Below are 22990 nucleotides of genomic sequence, written 5' to 3'. Positions count from 1 at the left end.
AGGCAGCTACGGAAAATGAACATTTCTAGCGCTGTTCGGTCCAGGTTCTACAGAGCCACTTGGGAAAGCCTTCTTTCTTCATCCATCACGGTGTGGTTTGTCTCAGCATCCGCCCTGTTACAAGGAACAGGCTGCAACATATAGTGCACACAGCAGAGAGCCTGACTGGTCAGGGGCAGCTGTCAATCAGCGACCTGTATGAGGCCAGGGTCAGGAAGAGGGCAGGTAAGATCGCTGCTGATTAATCTCATCCTGCAAGCAACATCTGTCAGCTGCTCCATTTGGGTAGGCAGTACCGTGCCATCAGGTCCAGGACCACTCCGCACCAGAATAGCTTTTTCCCTAAGGCTATTTCCCTCCTGAATCAATGGCTGCCCCCGCCCCTTACAGGAGTCTGAACAGGACTTTTAACTTTTATTATCCTCTTATTTATACCTTGTTTTAAATAGTATGTCTTACTAGAGCTATGTACATTTTACTGTGTCTAGTTTTGTGTTAAGCACTGGATCCCAAGTCAAATTCCTGTGTGTCCATTGACACATTTGGCGAATAAAAGTGATTCTGATTCTGACGTGGCAACCATTTTGTACACACAACAGCTGAGAGCAAAATATAAATTGTTATTTCTGAGGTATGAATGAATATTTTGAATTTGTAGAAGTGTCGGAACTATTGCATGTCTTTACCGTTATTATGGTTGTACAAATACAAGAGTGATATGGGTTTTAAGATTTAAGATCATTTATGCATTTGTATGGGGGCACAAGCCAGTCCCAAGCCCAGATAAATGCAGAGGGTTGTGTCAGGAAGGGCATCTGTCTTAAAACATTTCCAAACAAATATGAGCGTTCATCCAAAGAATTCCATACCGGATCGGTCGTGCCCTGGGTTAACAACGTCTGCCACCGGCGCCGTTAATCTACTAGGCGCCGGTGGAAATTCAGCTACTGTGGGTCGAAGACAATCAAGAGGTGGAAAGCGGGTTCTTACAAAGAAAGAGAAGGGGGAAGCACAGAGCCTAAAACTGAATGTGGGGACTTTGAATGTTGGGACTATGACAGGAAAAGCTTGGGAGTTGGTTGACATGATGATTAGGAGAAAGGTTGATATATTGTGTGTCCAGAAGAGCAGGTGGAATGGCAGTAAGGCTTAGGAGCAAGGTTCAAATTATTTAACCATTGTGTAGATGGGAAGAGAAATGCAGTGGGGGTTATTTTAAAGGAAGAGTTTGCATAAAATATATTGGAAGTGAGTGTCAGATCAAGTGATGAGGCTGAAACCTGAAAGTGAGGGTGTTATGTTTCATGTAATTAGTGGTTAATCCCCACAGGTAGGATGTGAACTCGAGGTGAAAGAGAACTTATGGAAGGAGCTACTTGAGAGCATCCCAGGCAGCGAGAGAGTCAGGATTGGTGCAGATTGTAATGGATGTTGGTGAAGGAAACGGGTGATGAAGAAGTGATAAGTTCAGAATGCAGGAAAGGAACAGAAAGTGGTAGACTTTCCAAAAAGGATAGAATTGGCTGTAACGATCACCTTTTTCCAGAAGAGGCAGGAACATAGGGTGACCTACAAGAGCGAAGGTAGAAGCACACAGGTAGATTACGTCTTGTGGAGATGACGTAATCAGAAGGATCTTACTGACTGTAAATTAGTGGTAGGGGAGAGTGTGGCTAGACAGCATAGGATGGTGGTGTATAAGATGGCTGGTGGTGGTGAGGAAGATTAAAAAGACTAAGGCGGAGCAGACAACCATGTGGTGGAAGCTGAGAAAGGAAGAGTCTTTTCGAGAAGAGGTGAGACAGGCTCTTGGTGGACAGGAGGAGCTTCCAGAAGACTGGACCACTACAGCCAAGGTGATCAGCGAGACAGGCAGGAGACTACTTGGTGTATCTTCTGGGAGGCAAGGGGAGAAGGAGACTTCGTGGTGGAATCTTAAACTACAGGAAATCGTACAAACAAATATGTTAGCTAAGAAGAAGTGTGACACTGAGAGGGCCGAGGAGAGGAGACAAGAATAAATGGAGATACGACGTAGGGCAAAGGTAGAGATGGCAAAGGCGAAACAAGAGGCATATGATAACATGTACGCCAGGTCGGACACTAAAGAAAGAGTGAAAGATCTATGCAGGTTGGCCAGATAGAGAGATAGAGATGGGAAGGATGTGCAGCAAGTCAGGGTGATTAAAAATAGAGATGGAAATGTGTTGACTGGTGCCAGTAGTGTGCTGGATAGATGCAAATAATACTGAGGAGTTGATGAATGAGGAAAATGAGAGATAAAGTAGAGTCATGTGGTGGACGAGGAAGTAGCACTCATTAGTAAGGGGGAAGTTAGAAAGACACCAAAGAGGATGAAAAATGGAAAGGTACTTCATCCTGATGAGATACCTGTGGAGGTATGGAAGCATCTAGGAGGGGTGGCTGTGGAGTTTTTGACCCGGTTGTTCAACAGATTTCTAGCGGGCGAGATGACTGAGGAATGGTGGAAATGTGCTGATGCCCATTTTATAAGAACAAGGGTGATGTGCAGAGCTGCGGCAACTATAGAAGAATAAAGTTGATGACCCACACAATGAAGTTATGGGAAAGAGTAGTGGAGGCTAGACTCAGGACAGAAGTGAGTATTTGTGAGCAACAGTATGGTTTCATGCCTAGGAAGAGTACCACAGATGCATTATTTGTCTTGAGGGTGTTGATAGAGAATTACAGAGATGGTCAGACGGAGCTACATTGCGTCTTTGAAGATCTAGAGCAGTGCTCCCCAACTTTTTTTGCACCGCGGATCGGTTTAGATTGGGCATTTTTTTGGGCTGTCAAGTTGTGGCGCATATATATATATATATATGTATGTATACACACACATTTACACACACACACACACAGCAAAAATAAATGAACACAATTATGTATACACACACACACAGCAAAAGTAAATGAACACAATCGGCTGAAAAACTAATGTTAAATACAACAACTTACCATAACGCAGAATCAGTGTGAGCCTTGGGCTTGTTCTGTCCAGTCTGCTCTGTAATTTTGTCTTCATAAGTCTCACAGCAGAAAAGCCCGCTTCACAAAGATAGGATGTTGAAAATGGCAGCAGGGTATTCAGTTGATCCCTTTTTCTTTAAAAAAAAAAAACTCCAACAACTTATCCTTATCTCTTAGTCCAGGGTGCTTGGTCTCCACGTGTCGCTGACTAACTTGTCACCACATACAGTATGATGCAGGGTAGACTCAGTGCATCAGAGTTACTTGTTGAGATAAACCTGTATTTTAAGTAGGACTCCTGATATTTTCAATTAAAAGAAGCTTTCTTTTTCTTTGAGGTCGTACGGCCTTATTTTTAGTAACGTATCACCGTCAATGCAGTCTTGTGTTGTTTCGTTCGCGAATGTTTTGTTGAAAAGAACGAATCTTTCAGTGAACGTAATGAATCAGTTTATGAAATGATTGGTTCTCTGAGCTTGGCTGCCGTTAGCGAGTCGGCTGGAAGCGGAAACGGAACTGCTGCAGCGTTCTCTGCAGTCTTGGCTTGTCTATTGAGACGCACAGCTGTTGCGGCGGAGAAGATAAAATACACTTGACACGCGAAACGCAATACAATGGAAATGATATAAATTGGTCATTCTTTCTATGTGGCCCCGTAACAAATGCTTCACGGACCGGTACCGCTGCGGCGATCCCTAATGGGCCAAGCCGAAAGGAAAAAAAGTATCCACTAGTCTCCGCAAAGTTTGAAAGTGTGACTCACACAATTTTTAAGAAGCTGTTTGTCTTTACTGTTATAAAGAGTGTATTTAAATGGGCTGCCACCATTTGCTCTGTCAAATAAGGATTTGAATTCTTACAATTTAAAAGCATCAATAACGTTTTGAAAATAGGACTTTTAAGCATTGATCAAATTATATGAAAATGACCCAAATGGTCCTTAGTTTTAGGACTTGACGTCGAACAGACCAGTCTTTTGAACGCTCTGCTGGACTCAGCGAGACACGTCAGGCTGTTGCCAGGGAGACCAGTCAATCCACCGTTTAACTGTGCGCGCGAAGATCATAAAACCTCAAAGTGCTCACATAAAATTTCTCCAAACATGTTTGTTATGATGACAACACGGTGAACGACTGGTTAGCACTTCTGCCTCAGAGTTCTGAGGACCCGGGTTCAAAACCCGGCCTCGCCTGTGTGGAGTTTGCATGTTCTCCCCGTGCCCGTGTGGGTTTCCTCCCACATCCCAAAAACATGCGTGGTAGGTTGATAGAAGACTCTAAATTGCCCATAGGTGTGAATGTGAGTGCGAATGGTTGTTTGTTTCTATGTGCACACTCTTGAGTGGCCACTCGATTCATTTTCCCCCAAAAAGTTTTTTGGGGAAAATTATAAACGTTTCCTCTTTTATAGCTGATCAGTTTTAAGCTGTAATAACACCATTCACCACTAGATGGCAGACATTGCTTAGTAGCACTGGGTCTTAGAAATATCAAGAATAGGATGCCATTTATATCGTCAACAAATTTAAAGGCAAGCCTACGTACGTACATAGAGACATCAGCCATGATTGTTTTGTGGCGCTGATGTGTTATACAAGACAAATGGAGACTCTTTTACCTCAGGGATGAAGGCTTTGTCGTGTAATTACCAGGAAAAACAAACTAGCATCTTATACATTTGATAAGACGCCGGTGACGCTTAGCTCAGTTTACTTTAGCATAGAATGGAACTGACCGGGAGGTCACTATATCGCTCACAACTCAGTCAGGATTTCATCCAACATAAACACAAGCTGACTGTTAAGACAAACATTCACCAAACTATGGGTAATATAGTTCCTTGAACGATAATGATTAACGTCCTTATTACAGCAAAAATTCAGCAATGAATGGCGCAATGCATGCTGGGAACCAAAGTTAATGCAAGAAGTATACTGAAGCTGATGTGTACATTGGTTCAATAAAAAACGGACATGCACATATTTTTACCATATTTAAAATGGCATTTTTGTCATACATCTGGTTAGGAAGTCTGTGGTCCTATGTGGCTTCCAGGTAGCGCTGACAAAAAAATTGTGGCCCTCTCCATCATTTCAATTGCCCATGTAGTACATGATCAGGGTCATAATGAAGAGCAAGAACACATCTACAGCAGACAAAGAGAAAAAAAGAGGTGCATATTTATGTCATGGCTCAGCATACACGTTTACGAACATGTGATCCATTGTGAGATGCATCAAGAGTACTTTTATGAAAGACTGCAAACGGAAACACAATAACCTAACATCAGGTAATGAGCAAAACATAAAATGTTCATATAGATTACCAAAGAAAAATTCCATTACACTTCAGGATATAAGTTTCCCTGTATACATAGACTTCAAGGTTGAACACATGGCGCAAGTGTTTTTTTTCTCTCATTATCTTTATGTCTGACAAGGCATGATATGAAGACTTGACAAAAAAATTAGTGTTGACCATGATGTAATGAAGAACTGGGAGGACAACTCCCTCTGGTAGCTGGTGTAGAGCTCTCTATTGATAATGTGAGAACCACAACAGACAATTTATAACACTAAGAAATTAAGAGTTGAATATGAGGAAGTTGAGAAAACTGCTATAGCTCAAATGTTCATTGGTATCCAACGGCATTAGGAATCTAAACAAAGAAGGGGACGTTTCAGCCATGTTAAAATGAGTCGGACGGATATGAGCGTGCTTGAAAGATGATGTATAATAATGGACAGACAATAACAGAATGCCGATGTTGAACAAGGAGTTATGTGCCAGGAGAGCACTGGTTTTGGTATTGGCTGTGGTCCATGGGTCAATTGGGATTCAGAAGAGGCGGGGACTAAGGGATTTTTACAGGGAAGTCTTTGTCATGCAGAGATGGGCAGGTTAAAGGGGTCTTTGCAAAGTCCTCATCTTAACTGCCATAATGCATGGTGTTACTGGGGATGACCATGGGAGAAGCCATAGAGATTGCAGCACCCCCCATGGTAAACTGGTTGGTGACCGGATAGTAAGTACCACTGCTACTGGGACCTGACTGGCCTGTTGTGGCGCCTGAAAAAGATAACAAAGCATTACATTCAGGACTCCCTCTGACTGGCATGATAATTTTCTGCTGCTTACCAATGTGGGTTTCTGTACTGTGTTGATTATTAACTGGACATACCCTGGACAATTCCTGTGCTCATGATGGAGCCCATCCTGGAGTGGGTGTGGTTCACAATACCTGTGTTCACTATGACAAAAAAAAAGAGAAAAAGAATTTGCTGTCAAATCTAAATAATAATTTATTATTATAATTATTTGTAAGAAAAAAATCTAAAGTAATATTTTTTTTTAACTTTTAATGCCAAAATGTATTTACCGTTATTGCCAACATGTTTTCTGACGATACTAATTACGTTTTTGGATATATGGGAATTTTCTCCCTTTGCTTACTAGCCTTTTCCATGAAAACTAACAAATGCATCTTAGTGTCTTCATAGTTTTTTATTTTTGGGGTCTTTTAAAAACTGTCCTTCTTCGTTACTCAAGCTGTCTTTACCGTTAATGCCACTGGAGAGAGCCTCATTATGTTGTTGCAATACACGAGAGGGATCTGTGATTTTACGTGCCAGGATTAGGCAGCCATTTTGCATTCACACAATAGCAGACAGCAAAATGGTTTTATTTTTGAGATAAGAATGAGTATGTATGAATTTGTGAAAGTGTCGGAACTATTGCACGTCTTTACCATTATTAAGATCGTTTAAAGACACAGATGCTCATAATTAGCATGTCAATGCGGATTTCCATTGCATTGCATTGCAATTAGCTTGCGGGAGGCAGTTGTTTAGTTGTTTAAATACGCAACATGTAATTCTCTGTTTTATGTTTACTCTGACAGTGAACTTCAACTGCGAGTGGCATTAAACAGCTTGAAGTCTCTGTTTTGAGGAATTGTTCACTTTTTCCGCAAAGTGATTGTCATTGTGAAGTGAGTCAAGTTGAGTTCACTGCCACTATGCAACACTCGTATCGCAAGTTAGCGTTCCCAAGAAAAAAAAGAAAAAGAAAAATGTATCTCGTATCTCAAGGCACCACGGTACGTAAGTATTCAGTGTCTTTGCCATGAAGCTCAAAATTGAGCTCTCCTCTTTCCACTGATAACCATTAAGAGGTTTCTATAGCTTAATTGCAGTCCACCTGTGGTACATTTAGTTGATTTAGACCCAAATGGTCACTACATCAAGCTACATCCTCACCTCTCTGCAGCAATTGACCGATCAGGTATCTCTTTGGTATGAAATGTCAGATGTCATTTTTGGAGGTAACAAGGCACCGCTCATCACCGTGAAAGCAGCATCATACCATGGGGATGTTTTTCAGCGCCAGGAACAGGGAGACTAGTTAGGGTTGAGGGAAAGATGAATCCAGCAATACACAGAGACATCCTAGATAAAACACTGCTACAGGTCACTCTTGACCGCGGACTGTGGCGACAATTCATATTTCAGCCCAAGATTTTAAAGGAGTGGCTTAAAGATAGCTCTAGGAATATCCTTTATTGGCCCAACCAGAGCCCAGACCTGAATCTAATTGAAAATCTCTGGAGACGTCTAAAAATGACTATGATGCTGCCTATTCAACCTGACGGAGCTTGAAACTGCCTAAATATAGGTGTGCTAAGCATCACATTCAAAAAGATTTGAGGCTGTAATTGTTGTCAACGGTGCATCAACAAAGCATTGAGCAATGCCTTTGAATATTTCTGTACATGTGATATCTTCATTTTTAATTAAAAAACAAATTTAAAATATCTAAAATGCTTTTCACATTGTCATTATGTTGTATGTAGAATTTTTAGTATTTTTTTTCTTTAAATAAAATTTTACAACAAGGCTGTAACATAAAATGCGGGAAAAGTGAAGCACTGTGTACATATATTTTCATGCACTGTATATCACAAGGTCACAAATCTGGAAAACTTCACAGGTTCACCCATTCCAAGAAAATAGTATCAACATAGGCCCCAACTAAACAAGGCCTATATGCTTTTTAGGCCATACAATAAAGCCTCATTTATTGTGGGGGTTATGTCCAGAAAAGCACCGCAGTAAATGAAATCTGTGACGTTACCATAATATGATATAAATTTACAAATTATTTTGTAATTTATAATTCAATGCCAATACATGCTACTTTAGAGAGGAGCAGGTACTTTATTTGCCCACTTGAGGTCACCATCCACACACAAGCACATGCTTATTATAGACGGGTGTGCTCCGCTTGAGAGACCTGAACAACAGCCCATGCGGACCCACAAGCGATTTCCTGCCTTAAGCATTGGCATCGTTCGTCCCACTGACTGTCCTGGCAATTTAGTCAGCAAAAAGCATTAGGGGAACCCAGAATTCATTGCGGTGTTTTTAAGTACAGTACTGTAGTTGTAGAAAATCAAGCAAGATAATCCTCGAGTTGCGTTTGTTACTGTTGATATTATGAGTGTGTTGATTCGGAAAATGTATGTTTCATACATACCAAATGTTAGTTCTATCACTGTATTTTCACGACCATAAGGCGCTCTTAAAAGTCGTACATTTTCTCCAAAATTGACGGGGCGCCTCATAATGCAGCGCGCTTTGTGTGTATAGATTATAGATTCCAAAATCTATAAATGTTGTTGTGTGATGAGCGCTCCGCTTGACTGACCGGGAGCATTTCATGCCGACACGCTGCTTATACAGATGCTGGGTGGCTGAGGACAGCATGCTGACGTAAAGGGGGAAGGGTACACGTGAAGGAGGACGCTAAAGGCACGCCCCCAGTAGGTATATAGCGCCGGTCAAGCCAGCCTCCACTCGTAAAGTAGCAATCAAGCCAGCCGCCCCTAATTTTGTTCACACTAGGCATTACGGTAATATGTCGCCAACTCGCGGCGAAAGCCACCTTCAAAATAAAAGTTTCCCAATAATACGGACGTCAATGCTCTTCGGTTAATGAATGCAACCAGCAAGGTTAATTTGAATCTTGAGTTGTCACCTCAGGATCCAAACGGACCTGTTGTCCTCCAGACAAAGAATTACGGTAAAGAAAATTGTAATTCCTTGAAAATTGGATCATTTCATACGGTGTACTGTATTTGAAAAAATCTTGTCTTTGTATTAAGTGGTATTTGTAATTGCTCCCCCCACATTCCATTGGTAAAGTTTGAGTCCTTAAAGTCCAGATTATAAAGTCCAGGTTAAAGTCCAAGTTTGAGTCCCCGTCAAAATTACGAGGGGTTTGAGTCCCCGTCAATGAGGGGTTCGAGTCCCCGACAATTTCGAAGACGTTTGAATATTGTAAAAAAGAGAAGCGCTTCTAACGAATACTGGAAATGGGAAGTGGAAAGAGCAAAAAAGAATGACCAGTGCATGTCACCTGGGTTTTGTTTGAGGAAGAACAAAAAAAAAAATTTAAATTAAGGATTTTGAAAACATTGAGAAAAATGTCAAATTGTCTGGAAGTGTGGTTGACTGTTAGATTTAGATACAAATAGGGACAAAAGCTTTCTGTGAAAAACTACCTGTACAGCAAGTTAACTGGTGATATACAGTGGGGCAAAAAAGTATTTAGCCAGCCACCAATTGTGCAAGTTCTCTCACTGAAAAAGATGAGACAGGCCTGTAATTTTCATCATATGTATAACCTTACCTATGAGAGACAAAATAAGAAAAAATAAAAAAATAAAAAAAATCCTGAAAATCACTTCTGATTTTTAATGAATTGGTAAATTCCTCGGTAAAATAAGTATTTGGTCACCTACAAACAAGCAAGATTTCTGGCTCTCACAGACCTGTAACTTCTTCTTTAACTCATTTACTGCCAGCCGTTTCCTGAGCAGGGAACCCCTAGACTGACAGGCATTTTCGAGCAATTTCACTGATTTTCCAAGCCCCACAGAATATTATGTACTATGACGATGTAAACACCAAAACCACCAAATGAAAGATCAGACTCCCTTCTTTCATCAGAAAAAAGTTTGTCTCTAGCTTATAATGTTTTTTAGTAATCAGCAGTCAAATATAGGCTACTTTCAGCCAAATCTGATTCTGGAAGAAAAAAAAAACGGAGAAAACAGCCTTTTTGTGAAAGCAGACACATTAAGCAGAACAATGACTTTGACACCAATATTTTTTTTCTTTAGTGAAAATCTCAAACATCTGAACATAAAACAACACAGAAAGTACTTTTGACAGAAAAAATATTTATTTATAAGTATAACTATGTACAGAATTTACATTAGACAAAAATGCATGAACAAATGGGCCTCCCACACTTTTTTCCTTCAAATTCTCCTCCTCTCCTTTGCTCAATAGTCCAGGTTTTTTTTACTTAAAGCATAAAATCTAGCAAAGTTTTATCCACATCTTATTTTATTCTTCTGTTGGCAGTGAATCGGACCTTGTGTGGTTGTCATTCTCCTTGAAACCTTCTGCTCGAAGCAGAACCTGTGAAGTTTAGAAATATAACTATTACTAGAAAAATACATTGTTGAAATTGCTGTCGTGGGATGTGGAGAAAAAAAGCTTTCAATTACCTTTTTTGTCTGCACTGCGTACTGGTATGGGAGTCGAACGTCTGGTGGATGCGACGAGTATACTTTTTATTGATGTGTTTTGCAAGGGTGAAAAAACCCGATTACTTTTCTTCTTCGCAATCCCAAAAGACGCTTGACTCGCGGGTGTTGAATTCCTGCAAGATGGATGAAATGGAAAATTCAAATCAGTACTGGCAATAGATGTTACATTGTAATGTGAGCTAGTAGGACAAAATTATGTTTTTATGTAACAAGGATTGAACGAGCGTGTTTACTCGCTAAATGTAGCTAACGCGAGCTGCAAACGAGTTACCTTTGTCTTCGCCTTCGTTGATCTTCATCCGAGGAAGCTCGCCTGGCTATCCAAAAGTGAGTTCACTATCTGACGATTCCAGATCCCATTTATTCAAATCCTGGTTGGCAGACGATCAGCCAGCAAGTGGCCGAGAGCATCTCACCATATGTACGGGCTGGCATTTTGCACGATCGCTTTGGCTCGGAGCGTCATCCTTTATTCCTTGCGTCATCTAAGGCAGGGGTGTCAAACTCATTTTTGTCACGGGCCACATTGTAGTTATGGCTTCCCTCGGAGGGCCGTTATGACTGTGAACCCATATAAAATATTGTCTCATATAATGACATATACACAACAAATTGATGGATAACTAGTTTTAAAATCAGAAGCCAATAAATATTTTTCACTATTATTACATTTATTCCAAAAAGGTGTAACATTTTTGTAACATAAAATGCTTCCGATATCTAAACATTATACAAGTAAAGACACAAATTTTGGTATTTTCACAAAAAACATGAAGTCGACACACATGATTTGCTTTTGCGGACCACTTAAAATGATGTTGCGGGCCGGATCTGGCCTGTAATTTTCATCATATGTATACCTTACCTGAGAGATAAAATAAGAAAAAAAAAAAAAAAAAAAAAATCCTGGCGGCACGGTGGCCGACTGGTTAGAGCGTCAGCCTCACAGTTCTGAGGTGCGGGGTTCAATCCCCGTCCCCGCCTGTGTGGAGTTTGCATGTTCTCCCCGTGCCTGCGTGGGTTTTCTCCGGGCACTCCGGTTTCCTCCCACATCCCAAAAACATGCATGAATTGGAGACTCTAAATTGCCCGTAGGCATGACTGTGAGTGCGAATGGTTGTTTGTTCCTATGTGCCCTGCGATTGGCTGGCAACCAGTTCAGGGTGTACCCCGCCTCCTGCCCGATGACAGCTGGGATAGGCTCCAGCACCCCCGCGACCCTAGTGAGGAGAAGCGGCTCAGAAAATGGATGGATGGATGGATAAAAAATCCTGAAAATCACGTTGTCTGATTTTGAATGAATTGGTAAATTCCTCGGTAACCAGTTTGACACCTGTGATCTAAGGCGTCTTTCCTGTCGGTCACAGGAATATTTTGCTTGCCTTGGTGCAATAAATTTCTAGTACCGAGAGCTTTTTTTTTATTTTAAAGATTTTTTTCATTTTGTCTTCTCTCTTTTCCGCCATTATGTTTGTCTCTTCTCAATGTCTCTGGTACCCCGCCGGCCTGCCCCCTCCTTCTTCTTCCTCTTCTTCAATCTGAGGAAGGGACATTCACCTCAAGGCATTGTTGCCCTCTACAGGGTGCCAATCCTCATTGCAATTATCCAGAGGCTAACACAAACACACACAAACTGCACAAGACACTCCCCCACCCATCCCCGTTAAAAAGCGGCATTGACGTCTTTAGACAGCATTGGCAGGGAATAGATGGATTCTTAATGACGTCTTTGGACGGCATTAGCAGGGAATGAGTTAAGAGTCTCCTCTGTCCTCCACTTGTTACCTGTATTAATGGCACCTGTTTGAACAGATCAGTATAAAAGACACCTGTCCATAACCTCAAACAGTCACACTCCAAACTCCACTATGGCCAAGACCAAAGAGCTGTCAAAGGACACCAGAAACAAAATTGTAGACCTGTACCAGGCTGGGGAGACTGAATCTGCAATAGGTAATCAGCTTGGTGTGACGAAATCAACTGTGGGAGCAATTATTAGAAAATGTAAGACATACAAAACCACTGATAATCTCCCTCAATCTGGGGCTCCACGCAAGATCTCACCCCGTGGGGTCAAAATGATCACAAGAACGGTAAGCAAAAATTCCGGAATCACACGGGGGGACCAAGTGAATGACCTGCAGAGAGCTGGGACCAAGGTAACAAAGGATACCATCAGTAACACACTAGGCCGCCAGGGACTCAAATCTTGCAGTGCCAGACGCATCCCCCTGCTTAAGCCAATACATGTCCAGGCCCGTCTGAAGTTTGCTAGAGAGCATTTGGATGATCCAGAACTCAAATTCTTTAAAAATTAGACAATGTGATTTTCTGGATTTTTTTTTTCTCATTTTGTCTCTCATAGGTGAAGTATACCTATGATGAAAATTACACGCCTCTCTCTTCTTTTTAAGTGGGAGAACTTGGTGGCTGACTACTTTTCTGCCCCACTGTACAAACATACACAGACACACACACAAACTGCATTCAACATTGCTGTTTCTCTGTGATTTTTCTGCAATGAAGACACGCTTGGTACTGATAACACTGCTTTGCTTAAGCTAGTTATTTAATTTACAGTCACCAAAAGACATTCATTTACACACTTATGGAGTTTTGTATGCAACTATGAGCTATAAATGATAGATCCCTTTGAATTTGAAAGCTGTACTCCCATCACAACAACCATGGAGAAGGAGATGGCAATATTGAACTATCTGAAATGTAGAATTATTACTTGTAATTGTCTGAGGATCTATTCCCCGCGTTAGATGTTGTAGATGTTTGGTCTGGGACCTAAGGTGTAGCAGTTTGGAACTGCGTGAACAAATCAACAGTTAGTTGGGATGGTGTAACTCGGCCTGGGGCCGAAGGAAAGGTATTCAAGGAATCATCTTCAATCTTTGGGTGGCTGTGGCTCAATAGGTAGAGCGGGTCCTTGGGGAAGACATTGAACCCTAATTTTGCTCCCAGTGCGCCTGGCAGCGCCTTGCATGGCAGCAGTTGCCCATTGGTGTATAGTGAGTAGTTGAATGTGAGGCTTTGTAAAGCGCTTTGGGCACTGTGATAGTGTAGATAAAGCGCTATATAAGTGCAGTCCATTTACCAATTATCATCATTTGGAATGCAGGACGGTTATTTGTAATTTTTCAAGGTTCCGAGAAACTATTCGCTAGTGTACATTTGGTCTGGGAAAAAGTATTAAAATGAATTAATTGATGATTGAAAATTTTCAATAAACCAAGGTTTATTATTTTGGGTATTAGATAAATCAAAATCCTGGTTAAACTCATGGTTAATTCAATTCATATAAATATATGATAAACACAAATCTGAATAGCAAAATGTTTACTTACTCTGAGGGGTGAGAATATCAGTTTTGGGAAAATGCGCAATTCGCAACACTGAGTTGAAAACCACAATTTGTTTGCACTCAGTTAACAGTTTTGTTCAAAACAATGTTTCTTTCTTTCAAATGCTCTCAAATGATCAAAGCAAATTTATTTATATAGCACCTTTTATACATCCATCCATCCATCCATTTTCTGGACCGCTTTTCCTCACCATTAAAAATGTAACACCATGTGCTTTACACCAATGAAAATGATGGGGAAAAAGCTTTAAAGGTATTTGAGACTGAAGAGATAAGACTATCTGACTGACAAGACGTGTGCTCAACCTATGGGCGAAAACGACTTGGTTTTAGTGACTGTGTGGGCTGCTGATTACTGGTGTGTTTATGTATGTGTGTGGTGCTTGAGAGCTGAATTTTGAAATCTTGACCTAGTGTTTGATGAAAGTGCGTTGTTTGATGACAGGAAAATCTGCTGTTCGCTGTGGATATTGTATCATTGTGCGTGTCACTAGTCACGAGTGTGACGCTTTGATATTGTAGAGCAAGAGTTTTGTTTTGTTTTTATTAAGTAGTAAGAATTAGGCCTAGAGACCTGAAAGGGAGTAGCCTACTGATCACAAAAGATTCCACTGGGGGGAAAAAAAGTTTAAAAAAAAATCTTAGATTATTGCAACTAAACGTTCACACAAAATAATAATATTAAGTTATTAGATTGGGATAATTATCAGTGTGCATTCAAAGTTAAATATAGTACAATTTTAACATTTTCAACATGAGACATTTAATCCTAAAAAGGGAAGTTATATGATGTAAACAGCATTTCATTACAATATTTTGAGAAGATTTTATGATTTTTCTTTTTTTTGTGTCGTGTTGTCTTTTCTCCTCACTAAAACGCTGCATATTATTCTGGCGAGGCAAACTTCAGCACGATTAGGATTGTTTGAACCTTTTGTTTATCTGTCAGCGCATGACTAATTGGGCACCTTTTTTATTTAACTCCGTCAAAGAACACAGATTTTTCACAACACACATACAGTGGGGCAAAAATGTATTGAGTCAGCCACCAATTGTGAAAGTTCCCCCACTTAAAAAGATGAGAGAGGCCTGCAATTTTCATTATAGGTATACCTCACCTATGAGAGACAAAATGAGGAAAAAAATGCAGAAAATCACATTATCTGATTTTTAAAGAATTTATTAGCAAATTACGGTGGAAAATAATTATTTGGTCAATACCAAAAGGTTTTCACACACTGTTGCTGGTATTTTGGCGCATTCCTCCATGCAGATCTCCTCTAGAACAGTGATGTTTTGGGGCTGTCGCTGGCCAACACAGACTTTCAACTCCCTCCAAAGATTTTCTATGGGGTTGAGATCTGGAGACTGGCTAGGCTAATCTAAGACAGTCCATATAATAATCTTAATAAATGAAATCACCATTGAAAACCGGAGTGCCCGGAGAAAACCCACGCAGACACAGGGAGAACATGCAAACTCCACACAGGTGAGGCCGGGATTTTAACCCCGGTCCTCAGAACTGTGAGGCTGATGTGGTAACCAGTCGGACACTATGCCGCCACTTGGGTTATATTTTTCTCATATTTACATTTGTTGGATTATCTTAAACATTTAAGTGAGGAAACCATGCAAAAATATAAGAATTTGTGAAGGGGGCCAAGACTTTTCATGACACTGTATTTACAATAACTTTGTTACTGTACTGGGTGTTTTAGGCCACAGAAAAACAACAACAAACCATTTTGTAATGTACAGTAACATGGGTACATCTGGCCAATTAATCCGTTCTACCAAGGTTCCACTGTACTTTGAAATCAGCTCACCTCTCGCTCTCTCTCCCCTGTTTTTTCCCACAATGTATAGAGCGTTGCATTCAAAGCCCCTCGAAATTCAAAGCTCTAAGCACAACAGAACGCTTCTTGCTCTCCCCCCCAGAAGCAACACACAACAATGAACACACGTAAAAGTTTGTTACAATATGAAAGGGCAATAAGATCATGTAAAAACATTCATTATTTAATGTTAGACTAAAAAGTTTAAACAACAGTGACGGCCTCATTTGTTCTGGAGAAAATTGAAAAATGAATAAATCTAAGGCTGGAGCTTGATGTTATAGGAATTACAAATTTGTGTATTATGTTTCTCTCTTCCTACTTCCACTTATTTACAAAAACAGTCTCTTGTTATTTTTGTATATATTTCCCCTAAATCATAAATAGAAAATGCAGATGCCAATGCACTTAAAGCATGTCATTGCTAGAGACAAATGTAAGGAATGAAGCTTCTTGATTAACTGTCAAACTACTGGGTGCTAAAAAAAACAAATGAGGCAAAAGGAAAATGTTTCTTGGTTATTGAGTTAAAATCCAGATGAAATCTTCTGTCACTGAATCAATCTCAAGTGGGGAAGCTGCACATATTTGCAATAACTTGACAACTAACTTTTAACATGGACAATAGATTCAAATTTAAAATGTCAAATTTATATAATTACAAATGATAATACCAAATACGCCCTCCTCTGCTGAGGGTAAATTTATTAATGTGACCCCAGAGAACTTCGGAAACATGTCAAAAGGGCCCAAACTGTCCAGAACACAGAAGAAAAAATGGAGGGAAAATGGGAGAAAGAGAGTTCAAGTTGTTCCTACTTTTGGTTTGTCCAATTTGATGTCACAAAAGTTACTCGCATGATTTGTCTAGCAGTAATGGTAGAGTAATGAAATCAAGAAAATGTTCTATTTAAATTTTTTTGGCATGTTATAATTTAAAAGCAATGTTAAAAACTATTGTTATTCGACTTTTCTGTAAGTTTATGTATATCGTTGATTGAGGGGGACGCCATATAAAATCTCGCCAAGGGCGCCACATTGGCTAGGGCTGGCCCTGCCTGTTAATTTACTATTTTCCCAAAAACTGTCACAATAAACGATAAGTTGTTTTTTTAATGCCTCTGAAATATTGAAAAATAAGGCCCGTCCTTATTATTTTTTGTATTAATTGTTTTGCTTTTAAATTAGTACTTGTCATAATCTGTGCCTGCAGTTTCTTTTTTTGGAGTTTGGGTGGCTCTCTCTCTCTCTCTCTCTCTCTCGCCCCCCCCCAGGCATTTACCACCTCCTCGCCCGTGCACGTGTTCCCAATCAGCACTCATCACTGCCGGTATTTAAGCATGCCTGACCCAGGGATCCGGCGCCAGAGTATTCGCACTCGCTAATGGTACACAGGCTGACGCTCGAGAATTCCCCTCTAGTTTGTAAGTTGATTACCCGGGTATCTGCAATTGTATTTATCCTCTTGTGTTATTCTCCGCTTCCAGTATTCCTCCTGTATCCCCCGCATTGTTGCCCGCTCCAACCACGCCGTCAAGTTCGTCCACCTGCCCGTGCTCCCGCCTCCTGTCAGCTCCTGGCTCCTTCGGATTCTCCTAACTATAAATACTAACCTTGAGCTACTTCAAAAAAAATCATTCTCCTCGACTCCCTCCGGATCAGTCTGCCTTTGAGTCCAGTCGAATACTATACTATACATATCGTTAACAAGTATTGTTGTTATTATAATTTCTATTTAATTGTTTTTCTTTACTCTGTGATATGGATCCCCATGGGTCTGAAATAATTAAAGAGCTGCAAGACCAGCCTGTTTTATATGGAGCCTTCAATTGCGATAATAATCGGTTTAGAAGCTCAAACCGCGTGAAAATGCTCCATTTAAACATCGGATTAAAGAGGCCGAATTTGGTTGGAATTTGGTTTCACAGCGGTAAAATATTCCGATTGCCAAACCGATCAGAAATAAATTGTCACTATGAAAAGCTGTCTGTGCATGCTTCGTCTTAATGTCAATGCGCAGCAACGTCGTTTACGCACGGCGTAAATATGGCGGCTCCCGGCGGAGCTCGAATGCGATGGAGATCTTGTTTTTAACTTCATAGAAGTGGTTTTTATGAAGCGTTTAAAAAAAAATAAATGGATGAAGACAATCCAAACTACTATGCTGAATAGATGACGGACCTGCATCTCTTACACAAGGGAAGACTTGCTAAATATTAGGGAGTCTACTCCGGACTTTCTTTCACGAGCTCACAAATTTTTTTCTGAGTTACTCTCCGGTGGAATGGCTGTGATCTATGGCGCATGGAGGCGATGCCACAGGGGGAAGCAAGCCGGAGTGCAGGTCAAGCTCTGGGAGAGAGGATTCCAAATGTCGCTCCCATTGATTCACCTCGCAAATCTACGCTCTCTACCCAACAAAATGGAGCTCAACACACACTGCAGCCCAGACTTGGAGTCTCTGTTTTTGAACTGTAAGCCGTTCTACTTGCTGCGCGTGTTTGCCTCTTTCATCCTCGCCGGTGTCTACATTGGTCCCCAGGCTAACACGAACGCCACACTGCAAACGCTTGCTGAACAAGTAAACAAACTTGAAAAAAAACCCACCCAGATTCACCCCTCATTATTCTTGGAGATTTTAACAAAAGCTAAACTAAACAATGAACTCCCTAAGTACAAGCATCACATTGACTGTCCTACCAGGGAAAACAACATTATAGACCACACATGGCCTACACCATGCTAAATGACGCATACAGTGCTATCCCCCGTGCAGCTCTGGGTTCCTCTGATTACTGCTTAATTCACTTTATACCAACATCCAGGTATACACACTTAAATGTGTGAAGAATATGGTGAAAACAGTGAAGAAGTGGACCAATGAAGCAAATATAGAACTTCAATGCTGTTTAGACTGCACAGACTGGAGTGTCTTTGAAACTTCAACTGGCAGCCTCGATGAATATACGGACAGCGTCACATCCTATATCAGGTTCTGTGAAGATGTGTGTGTAATAACAGACATTTTGCACGTTCAATAATAAGCCATGGCTCACTGGCAAACTTCAGCAACTTCGTCAGGCTAAAGAGGACACCTATCGAAGTGGGGACAGAGTATTGCACAACTGCGCTAGAAATCAGCTGACAAAAGAAATTAATACACATCCATCCTCTGTACCGCTTCTCCTCACTATTACAAAGAGAAATTTTGCAGAAAAGCTGGATAAACAGTTTACTGCCAATGACTCTAAATCAGTCTGGCGAGGATTAAAATTGCTTCCCAACTACAAGCGACCATCCCCCCAAGTGGAGAACAATAAAGGACTAGCTGATGACTTGAAAACCTTCAACTGCAGATTTTAAAAGGACACTTTCACACCCCACACCCAACCAGTCGCACCACCAACCACCATCACACCTCTGACTTCCGCGTCGACCATTCATGAAAAGGATGTGAGACGCACACTACAAAACATCAACAAAGCGTCAGGCCCAGACCTTGTGTCCCGATCCTGCCTCAAAGTCTGCGTGAACCAGCTGGCTCCAGTTTCACACAGATCTTCAATAAATCTCTGGAACTGTGTGAAGTACCATCCTGTTTCAAACGCTCCATCATCATCGCACTCCCCAAGACACCTTGCAATCTCGGGTCTGAATGACAACAGGGCTTTCTCCCTGACATCTGTAGTCATGAAATTCTTTTAACGCATCATGCTTGACCACGTCAAGAGCTTCACAGGACCCCTGCTGGACCCTCTGCAGTTTGCCTACTGAGCAAACAGGTCTGTGGATGACACAGTCAACATGAGAAAGCACCTCATCCTAGAACACCTTGACGGTGCGGGGACCTACGCGAGGATCCTGTTCGTGGACTTCAGCTCTGCATTCAACACCATCATCCCTGAACTCCTCTCCTCCAAGCTTCTCCAGCTCAGCGTCTCGCCTGCCATCTGCCGGTGGAGTCACAGCTTCCTGACGGAAAGGACACAGCAGGTGCGGCTGGGGGACACCACTTCATCCACACGCACCATCTGCACCGGGGCGCCCCAAGGATGTTTCCTCTCTCCGCTGTTCTTCTCACTACAGGAACGACTAAACTCAACACACCCTGCTGTCAAACTCCTGAAGTTTGCAGACGATGATGGCCTCATCAAAGACTGTGCAGAGTCTACATATCGACAGGAAGTGGAGTGATTGGCGCTTTGGCGCGGCTGACACAACCTGGAGCTGAACACGCTCAAGACTGTAGAGATAATCGTGGACTTCAGGAGGCATCCTTTGCCACAGCTGCCCCTCACGCTGTCCAACTGCCCTGTGTCAACCGTCGAAACCAAGTTCCTGTCTCTCAGGACCTGAAGTGGAAGATCAACATCAACTCCATCCTCAAAAAGGCCCAGCAGATGATGTACTTCCTGCGGCTTCTGAGCAAGCAGGGCCTGCCACAGGAGCTGTTGAGGCAGTTCTACACAGCAGTCATCGAATCAGTCCTGTGTACATCCATCATAGTCTGGTTTGGTGCTGCCACAAAAAAGGACAAATTCCGACTGCAACGGACAATCACGACTGCCGGAAAAATCGTCAGTACCCACCTATCCACCCTTGAGGACTTGCACGCTGCCAGAAATAAGACAAGAGCATGCAAAATCCGTTTGGACTCTCCACATACTGGTCACCACTTCTTCCAGCTCCTTCCCTCAGGCAGGCACTATCAATCAATGCAAACTAAAACAAGCAGACATTCAATCAGCTTCTTCCCTCTTGCCATTAAATTGCTAGAGGTTAAGTGACTCTCCGTAGTGTGTTTTTATGTCCCAAAAGTTTTTTTTTGTCAAAATATGTCTGCTGTCATACTAGACCGGCTCCAACTACCGGAAAGAAATTCCTTGTGTTATATATATATATACAACACAAAGCTTTTATCACATTTACTCCTAACACAAATACAAAGGTTGCATCCAGAATTCTTGACAAACGGACAGTGCCAAAATCGATTAACCAGTTTTAGGAGATTCAGAACGGCTCAACCTACAAATCACATCAGTCTTTCTTGAATTTTTTTCAATGTATGCTTTAGTTGGACACATTTTATGAATAATCGTAAATGATACTTCCTTAACCTTATTTGACATTAAATAGCAGTTCTGTAAAAGCCCTTTCTTCCACACTATATCATCATCAGACCATATCATCATGCCAGACCAAAAGGCAATCACGTAAGGTAATGAGGTGATATCTTTCTGAAAGAGTGTTCATATTCTGTTCTTAAGATTTCAAGAAACATTCTTTACCGACAAAGATGTATGTTGGAGATGACAAGGACAATTTCCAGGCATCAAGTCTGGGTTGGGATTTAAAAAGCATACATACTCCAGAATGTATTGCACCAAAAACCTTGGTATGGTCCCCAGGTACAATAGGAATCTACAGTGGGTATGGAATGTATTCAAACTCCACACAGGCGGGGCCGGGGATTGAACCCCGTTCCTCAGAACTGTGGGGCAGACGCTCTAACCAGTCGTTCACTGTGCCGCTTTCTAAAATAATTTATGTAATTTTTTTCCCTCATTAATGTACACACAGCACCCCATGTTGACAGAAAAAAACGGAATTGTTGAAATTTTTGCAATTTATTAAAAAATAAAAAACTGAAATATCATAGCCATAAGTATTCCGACCCTTTGCTCAGTAAATCTGAACCCGCTCCTTTGTTATTTTAGCTGTGTGCTTAGGGTCATTGTAATGTTGGAAGGCGAACCTTCGGCCCAGTCTAAGGTCCTGAGCACTCTGGAGAAGGTTTTCATCCAGGATATCCCTGTACTTGGCCGCATTCATCTTTCCTTCGATTGTAAGGTCGTATACAGAAAGGTGTGTTGACCGGTGCCAGGAGTGTGCTAGCTAGATGGAAAGAATACTTCGAGGAGTTGATGAATGAGGAAAATGAGAAAGAAGGGAGACTAGAAGAGGCAAGTGTGGTGGACCAGGAAGTGGCAATGATTAGTAATGGGGAAGTTAGAAAGGCATTAAAGAGGATGAAAAATAGAAAGTCAGTTGGTCCTGATGACATTCCTGTGGAGGTACGGAAGCATCTAGGAGAGGTGGCTGTGGAGTTTTTGACCAGCTTGTTCAATAGAATTCTCGTGTGTGAGAAGATGCCTGAGGAATGGAGGAAAAGTGTACTGGTGCCCATTTTTAAGAACAAAGGTGATGTGCAGAGCTGTGGCAACTATAGAGGAATAAAGTTGATGAGCCACACAATGAAGTTATGGGAAAGAGTAGTGGAGGCTAGACTCAGGACAGAAGTGAGTATTTGGGAGCAACAGTATGGTTTCATGCCTAGAAAAGAGTACCACAGATGCATTATTTGCCTTGAGGATGTCGATGGAAAAGTACAGAGGTCAGAAGGAGCTACATTGTGTCTTTGTAGAGCTAGACAAAGCCTATGACAGAGTACCCAGAGAGGAATTGTGGTACTGCATGCGGAAGTCTGGAGTGGCAGAGAAGTATGTTAGAATAATACAGGAATTGTACGAGGGTAGCAGAACAGCGGTGAGGTGTGCTGTAGGTGTGACAGATGAATTTAAGGTGGATGTGGGACTACATCAGGGATCAGCCCTGAGCCCCTTCCTTTTTGCAGTGGTGATGGATAGTCTTACAGATGAGGTTAGACTGGAATCCCCGTGGACCATGATGTTTGCAGATGACATTGTGATCTGCAGTGAAAGCAGGGAGCAGCTGGAGGAACAGTTAGAAAGATGGAGGCATGTACTGGAAAGCAGAGGAATGAAGATTAGCCGAAGTAAAACAGAATATATGTGCATGAGTGAGAGAGGTGAAAGGGGTAGAGTGAGGATACGGGGAGAAGAGATAGCGAGGGTGGAGGACTTTAAATACTTGGGGTCAACAGTCCAAAGCAATGGTGAGTGAGGCAAGTGTAACTCAAATACATACTCACAAGTAACCTCAATCAAAAATAAGACATCGTTTGGGGGAGTTGGGGGGGGGGGGGGGGGGGGGGGGGGGAGTGGGGAGGGGGGGGGGGGAGTGCTAACAGAGATTGTTAACCACCATCACCGATGCTGCTGTAGGCAGTGTATTGCATTGATATTGGCCAGGTGTGTCCTGTTGGGTACAGAAGAAAAAAATGCAGAGGAATGAAGATTAGCCGAATAAG

At 41.6% G+C, this 22990-nt stretch overlaps 1 protein-coding gene across 7 annotated transcripts in view; it reads right to left on the bottom strand.

Moving 5' to 3' along the window:
* Positions 1 to 5157: 5157 nt before the first annotated feature.
* The window catches only part of carm1 (coactivator-associated arginine methyltransferase 1), a 200798-nt gene continuing 182965 nt past the window's right edge, over positions 5158 to 22990 (bottom strand). For 5 of the 7 annotated variants that reach the window (XM_061771988.1, XM_061771987.1, XM_061771990.1 and 2 more), the window contains 2 exons: positions 6175 to 6243; positions 5158 to 6062 (listed from right to left, as the gene is read on the bottom strand). In XM_061771988.1, coding sequence (XP_061627972.1) covers positions 5923 to 6062; positions 6175 to 6243 — 209 coding nt within the window. In that variant the 3' untranslated portion in view covers positions 5158 to 5922. Of the gene's footprint in view, positions 6063 to 6130; positions 6244 to 7252; positions 10481 to 10569; positions 10725 to 10882; positions 11173 to 22990 lie in introns of those variants that run through there. The other 2 variants (XR_009788317.1, XR_009788318.1) reach the window with 2 other exon arrangements.

This window comes from Phyllopteryx taeniolatus, chromosome 4 (assembly GCF_024500385.1).
Source record: "Phyllopteryx taeniolatus isolate TA_2022b chromosome 4, UOR_Ptae_1.2, whole genome shotgun sequence".
In the NCBI taxonomy this organism is placed as follows: domain Eukaryota; kingdom Metazoa; phylum Chordata; class Actinopteri; order Syngnathiformes; family Syngnathidae; genus Phyllopteryx; species Phyllopteryx taeniolatus.
Note: the sequence above shows the minus strand (reverse complement) of the source record. Positions and strands in the feature narration are given on the sequence as shown.